We start from the raw sequence: 7,252 nt of genomic DNA, 5'->3' as shown, positions 1-7,252 counted from the left end.
CAATAACAACATCAATAGTTTCATTATACCTTAGAAAATTGACGAAGCATAACAAATAATCAGCAAACGTGTTCTTTAGCTTGTTTAATCATAAAATGCTTATTTACTAATTTTTAAATAAATGTCTACTTTTCATTGACATTTCTTTTCTATCAAATTAAGATTTTAATATTTTTATGAACATGGACATCTTATAACAACATTGGATATAAGTTAAAATCCTAACAACATTGGATACAAGTTGAAATGGGATTCATCTCTTTAATCAATCATTTGCAAATCCCCTTTTTAGGGCAAAGTAGAAGGGGTCTCTTTTCTCCCAAGGCTAGCTAAGTTTGTATATAGGAAAAATGGGATTAGGGAGCCCACTTTTGTCCTTTGTATTATCCCACCTTTAATTATTTGAAACTCAAAGTCTCTCTCCACCCATTTTTGAACTAAAAAGGACATTGGATATGAAATGACATTCATTTTATTTTTTCTTCTTTGTCTTTTAGCTCACAAAAACAAGAAATATTAATGGCCAAGTAAATATAGAGAAGAAAAACTAGTTGAATCCAAACTATATAGAGAATAACCCTTCCAAACTATATAGAGAATAACCCTTTTAACTTTTGAGAAGCATATAGTCTTCCTCTACTGTTCCGCCATCTAATTGTATTAAAGAATAACCAAACAAAATGGTCAAAACCCTAGTTTCCGTTCTTTCTATATCTTTGTTTGATAACCATTTTATTTTTTAAAAAAGATAATTCTCATTCATTTCTTACTCGGTCAATTTTAGAAATAAAAAGCAAAACTTTAACCTTGAGTTTGTTTTTGGAAAATATATTACTTAAAATTAGATAACAAAACAAAAAGATTGAATGAGTGTTGTTTGTAGGTTTAGTTAAAATTTTATGTGTAAATTAATCTTTAAATTATAATTATATATTATATAAACTTTTTTTTTGTCCATTAAAAAATTTATTACACACAAACTCAAAAAATTACCTATTTAATTTTAAGTACCTTGTTGAAAAACTCATTAAAAATGCAAAATCTTGAAACATCAAACAAATTTATAACTTTAACCTAAAATTTTTAAATAATATATAAACATATTATATATGTGAACAAAATTATTATTAGGTTTATGTATTATATTTTTTCTTACAAATGCACAATATGCAACTCTTCTCTCACTGCCACATATTTGATTTCCTTTTCTATAAAATAAAAGAAAAATTCAAGTTTCCATTTCCATTATATTTATTGTAGTAAAAAAAAAAGAAAAGAAAAAAGAAAAAGGCAACGCTAGAATAAGTAGGGTTTTGTTTAGCTGCATGGATTTGAAATTCCTTTATAATATAGTCTGTCCCTCTGTTCTTACTTTTCTTTACCATTTTTTTCTCTCAAATTTAAAAAAGATAAAAATGTATTGGGAACCAACTGTTACGTTGAAGAAGAGTTTTTTCTTTTAATTATTAATTTTTTAATAATCTAAAAGAAATAAATATAAGAAAGAAAAAAAAGGGGTTTGTTGATGTTTGTCATGTGAGTTGTGCAGAGGCCGCGTGAACTAATCTACCAAACCATATTTTATAATGCTTATTTCTAAGTTTTTTCTTTCTAAATGTAAATATAATTATGAACACACAATTTAGAGAAATGGAAGTAAGAATAATTTAATACAAAAGAAGTAAGTTTGTAAGGGAAAGGACTTATGATTTGTTTAATTTTTGGTACTTTTTTTGATTAATATTAGTGAGGGTGGTGGCTGATGCTGATGCTGCTTGCTGCTGCACCCTTCTCCGATCTCAAGACATTGGACTTTTAAATAATTTCCACTTTTATTATTCATTATCTCTCTCTCTCTCCCACTCTTAATTATCTTTTGGTTCTTTCTCTCCTTTCTTTTCTTTTTCTTTCCCATTATTATTATTATTATTATATTTCTATCTTCAAATTCACTAAATATATGTTTTTATGCGTTTTTTAATATAAAGGTTTACTAGCTTAGTCTACTAGTATTAAAGAAAAAATATTAGGTTTTATATTCCGGAATTCAATATGGTTAAAGAGTACTGTATCAGTATGCCTCTAAACTATTCTAAATAACGTATTTAAAGAATTTCAATGTCATTTGTGATAATGAAGACGTATGAAAAAGAAAATAATACATAAAAATGAAATTCAAACAATCAAACACTTTCGTTCTTTGAAGATTTAGTTTTTCTATTTTTTCTATTTTTTTTATGACAATTCAATTCCCTGTCTATTAAAGTGTGTAACAATTTAAGTACAATAATATTTTAAATTTTTGTTTGTATAATATGAAGAGTATTTTTGTAGTGGAGATCAATAAATTGATTATATTGAAGTTAATAAATGTCCTTATTTCAGAAAAATTAACTCTTAAACAGGAGGATGAAAATTTTGTATAGTAGCCATTAAATTGTTATAAACTAAAATATACATCCAAAGACTTAATTGGATGGATAAATGCAAAGTTAATGAAATTAAACTGCTAAATTGAAAGAAGAGTAAAAAGCATAAAGATTAAAATATAATTTAGGTTTGTTTTCTTATTTTATTTTGGTAGGTTTTGCTTTTTATGGCAATATAATTGTTTTGTTGTGTTTTTTAAATTTGAATTTTTTAGAAAGAAATCCTAGGTATTTGTACACTGCTCTTCTTTAGAGCTTGAGTCCATGGCAAGGAAGAGCAAACACTCTCAAAAACTCACACTCCCAGAAAGAGAGAGAAGAAAGAACGAAAGAACCATAAACACTCACTCACACAGAGATAGAGTTTTCAAACCCCAAAATTATGCAAACCCAAGAACAGAAGTTTGGAATTTGAGGCAAATGTCCATTCAATTCCTCTTCTTCTCTCTCTCTTTTCTCATTCTCTTCCCTCATTCTTCTTCTTCTTCTTCTTCTTCTAACCATGAAGCTTCACTTCTCTTCTCATGGCTTCACTCTTCCAATTCCCCTGTTTCTCCTCTTTTTTCCAATTGGAATGTTCTTGATTCATCATCCCCTTGTAATTGGTCCTTCATTTCTTGTTCATCTCAAGGCTTTGTCACTGAAATCAACATCATTTCAATCCCTCTTCACCTCCCTTTTCCTTCTAATCTCTCCTCTTTTCATTCCCTTCAAAGACTTGTCATTTCTGATGCCAATCTCACAGGCCCCATTCCTTCTGACATTGGTGACTCTTCTGAGCTTACTCTCATTGATCTCAGCTCCAATACTCTTGTTGGAACAATCCCATCAACCATTGGAAAGCTTCAGAAGCTTGAGGATTTGGTTTTGAACTCCAATCAGTTGACTGGGAAATTCCCAATTGAGCTCACTGATTGTAAAGCACTCAAGAATTTGCTTTTGTTTGATAATAGATTGAGTGGTGGAATCCCTTCTGAAATGGGGAGAATGGGGAATCTTGAGATTTTCAGAGCTGGTGGAAATAGAGATATCATTGGAGAAATCCCAGAAGAGATTGGTAATTGCAGAAATTTGAGCATTTTGGGGTTGGCTGATACGAGAGTTTCAGGTTCTTTGCCTAACTCTATTGGCAGACTTCAAAAGCTTCAAACTTTGTCCATTTACACTACTATGATCTCCGGCGAGATTCCGCCGGAGTTAGGTAACTGTTCTGAGCTTGTTAACTTGTTTCTTTATGAAAATAGTCTGTCTGGTACTATTCCAAAGGAGATTGGTAAGTTGAAGAAGCTTGAACAATTGTTTCTATGGCAGAATGAGTTGACTGGGACAATCCCACCTGAAATTGGTGATTGTGTTAGTTTGAAAAAGATTGATATTTCTTTGAATTCTCTTTCTGGGGCTATTCCTTTGACGTTAGGGGGCCTTTCTTTGCTTGAGGAGTTTATGATTAGTAGTAATAACGTTTCGGGGACGATTCCTTTGAATCTTTCGAATGCTACAAATCTTTTGCAGTTGCAGCTTGATAGTAATGAGATTTCTGGTTTGATCCCACCTGAGTTGGGGATGTTGCGGAAATTGAATGTGTTCTTTGCTTGGCAGAATCAGCTTGAAGGAAGCATTCCTTGGAGTTTGTCGAATTGTTCGAATCTTCAAGCTCTTGATTTGTCTCATAATTCGTTAACAGGAAGTGTTCCTCCTGGTTTGTTTCACCTCCAAAACTTGACAAAGCTTCTTTTGATTTCCAATGATATCTCTGGCACATTGCCACCAGATGTTGGTAACTGTACTTCTCTTATCCGAATGAGACTTGGGAGTAACCGGATTGCAGGGGAGATTCCCAACTCAATCGGCGCTCTACGAAGCTTGGATTTTCTTGATTTGTCAGGAAACCATCTTTCAGGATTCTTGCCTGCTGAGATTGGGAACTGTAGAGCTTTGGAAATGATTGATCTAAGCAACAATGCACTGAAAGGTCCATTGCCTGAGTCACTTTCTTCTCTTTCTCAGCTCCAAGTTTTGGATGTCTCATCTAACCAATTTGATGGTGAGATTCCAGCTAGTTTGGGACAGCTTGTTTCTTTGAATAAGCTCATTCTAGCAAGAAACACTTTCTCAGGAACAATTCCTACATCCCTCAAACTTTGTTCAAGCCTCCAACTACTTGATCTCAGTAGCAATCAGTTGACTGGAAACTTACCAATCGAGTTAGGTTTGATTCAATCACTCGAGATTGCTCTCAACCTTAGTTGTAATGGGTTCACTGGTACACTGCCTTCTCAAATGTCCGGACTCACTAAGCTTTCTGTTCTAGACCTTTCGCACAACAGGGTTGATGGTGATTTGAAACCACTTGCTGGACTCGATAATCTTGTCGTGCTTAACATTTCTTTCAATAACTTTACCGGTTATCTTCCGGACAACAAACTTTTCAGACAACTATCACCAACCGATTTGGCAGGCAACATCGGTCTTTGTTCTTCAATTCGAGATTCATGTTTCTCGACAGAATTAAGTGGGAAAGGGCTTTCAAAAGATGGGGATGATGCAAGGACATCAAGAAAGCTGAAGCTAGCAATTGCCTTGCTCATTGTCCTGACGGTTGTGATGACAGTAATGGGGGTGATTGCAGTGATTCGAGCTCGAACAATGATTCAAGATGAGGATTCGGAGTTGGGAGAGACATGGCCTTGGCAATTCACACCATTCCAAAAGCTGAATTTCTCTGTTGAGGAAGTGTTGAGGCGTCTTGTGGATAGTAATGTGATCGGAAAAGGGTGTTCAGGGATGGTTTATCGAGCCGAAATGGATAACGGAGACGTGATTGCAGTAAAGAAGCTATGGCCAACAATGATGGCAACAGACAATAACTACAACGACGACAAAAGTGGAGTACGTGATTCGTTTTCGGCAGAAGTTAAAACACTAGGCTCAATACGCCATAAGAACATCGTGAGGTTCTTAGGTTGTTGTTCGAATCGGAATACGAAACTACTAATGTACGATTATATGCCGAATGGTAGTTTGGGAAGTCTTCTCCATGAAAGAAATGGCAATGCCTTGGAATGGGATCTAAGGTACCAAATCTTACTAGGTGCAGCCCAAGGGCTTGCCTATTTACACCATGATTGTGTCCCTCCAATTGTTCATAGGGACATTAAGGCCAACAACATTCTCATTGGTCTCGAATTCGAGGCTTATATCGCTGATTTCGGCCTTGCCAAGCTTATCGACAATGGAGATTTCGGCAGGTCATCCAACACTGTTGCAGGCTCTTATGGATACATTGCTCCTGGTAAGCAGTTTCTTTCAAATCTTTTGAAAATTCTCGCCTTTTATTATAACAAGTGCAATGTATGAGATGGACAAACTTTAGAAGATAGTGAGGTTGTGTTTTGATTATTATCCCCTGCTGTTTCAATCTTAATTAGCCTACATATTGCTACATATCATCCTGATCTACTTTTTCCTTTTTGTGTAATTCAGAATATGGCTATATGATGAAGATAACCGAGAAGAGTGACGTATACAGCTACGGCGTCGTGGTAATCGAAGTCTTAACAGGGAAACAACCGATTGACCCGACGATACCGGACGGACTACACATTGTAGATTGGGTGAGAAGAAACAGAGGGGATGAAGTTCTTGACCAGAGCTTGCAATCAAGACCAGAGACAGAAATAGAGGAAATGATGCAAGTTTTAGGTATAGCGTTATTATGCGTAAATTCGTCACCGGATGAGCGACCAACGATGAAAGATGTGGAGGCGATGCTGAAAGAAATCAAGCATGAAAGGGAAGAGTACGCGAAAGTTGATGTGCTGCTTAAAGCTAGCTCCTCACCTGCCAATGGTGGGCAATTAGAGAACAACAAAAGCTCAAATAATAATAATAATAATAATAGTAATAATAATAATAATAATGTTAGTGGAGTTGGAATTGCAACATCGTCTTCAAAGATGTCAACAAGAAGCTTGCTGCCAAAAAGTACTAATACAAGCTTCTCTGCTTCCTCATTGCTCTACTCATCATCATCCTCTAATGGCAGAAAGAGTTAAATTTTTTTTGTAAAAATAGATTTGATTGATGCTTAAGCCAAATATGGGAAGTTTGTTTATTTGTTATAGGCTTCTTCGTTATCAACAAAAAGGAAATATGCCTTTCTTTCAATGATGTAAAAAAAGTGAAAAAGATTAATATTGCATAACTTCAAAACTAATGTAGACCAAGTTTGTGATCCCAACCACTATATTCAATAATGAAGGAACTGCTCGAGTGTTTCTTGATATCAATTTTTTTTTTTATATATATAGTTTTTTGTCTTCTATGTTTGTGTTTTTTGAAACAAGATATCCAAGTAGGAGGAATTAGAAGGTGCAAGATATCTAGCATTTTCATCTTACCTAGATCAATAGTAAAGCCAATATATTAAAGTGGATCTATAGAAAAGTTGGAAGAAGTTAGAGACAAACCTTCCCATTGGTGATATGATAGAGACCTATTGCAAAATTTCCAAATTTTTTACAGTGGATCTATAAAAATACTTTCAACCAAAAAAATTAAGTTCACTTGCGAAACTAATCAACCATTTTCAAGCAAATATATATATATATATACCCAAGTGCCTTCTATTAAAGAAGAGAGAGAAAATGAAATTGGTGACTCCCAAAAATTGACACACAACCTTGTGTTTATAAGCGCATTCCTCAACCAACATGGCAATTCAACAAATGACGCTTTATATATTTAATCTATCACCCCGCATGGTTATTTAGTTTGTTTTTCATTTGACCAACCCAAACCGGCCACCTATTTTTCTATTTTTG

General features: G+C 34.2%; 1 protein-coding gene across 1 annotated transcript; it reads left to right on the top strand.

The window, feature by feature from the left end:
* The first annotated feature begins 2,667 nt into the window (after positions 1-2,667).
* On the top strand, positions 2,668-6,718 carry LOC105434583 (receptor-like protein kinase 2). Its single transcript, XM_011650812.2, has 2 exons — positions 2,668-5,721; positions 5,913-6,718. Exons 1-2 carry the CDS (start codon positions 2,694-2,696, stop codon positions 6,482-6,484), a joined length of 3,600 nt encoding a protein of 1,199 aa, XP_011649114.1. The 5' UTR covers positions 2,668-2,693; the 3' UTR covers positions 6,485-6,718.
* The last annotated feature ends 534 nt before the right edge of the window (positions 6,719-7,252 follow it).

This window comes from Cucumis sativus, chromosome 2 (assembly GCF_000004075.3).
Source record: "Cucumis sativus cultivar 9930 chromosome 2, Cucumber_9930_V3, whole genome shotgun sequence".
Taxonomy (NCBI): domain Eukaryota; kingdom Viridiplantae; phylum Streptophyta; class Magnoliopsida; order Cucurbitales; family Cucurbitaceae; genus Cucumis; species Cucumis sativus.
This window is presented reverse-complemented; position numbering and strand designations above follow the sequence as displayed.

Excerpts from the sequence above, each read along its gene's own strand:
- LOC105434583 (XM_011650812.2), top strand. The coding sequence starts at position 2,694 with ATGGCAAGGAAGAGCAAACACTCTCAAAAACTCACACTCCCAGAAAGA. Across the intron at positions 5,722-5,912 it reads TTATGGATACATTGCTCCTG|AATATGGCTATATGATGAAG; the intron begins GTAAGCAGTTTC and ends TGTGTAATTCAG.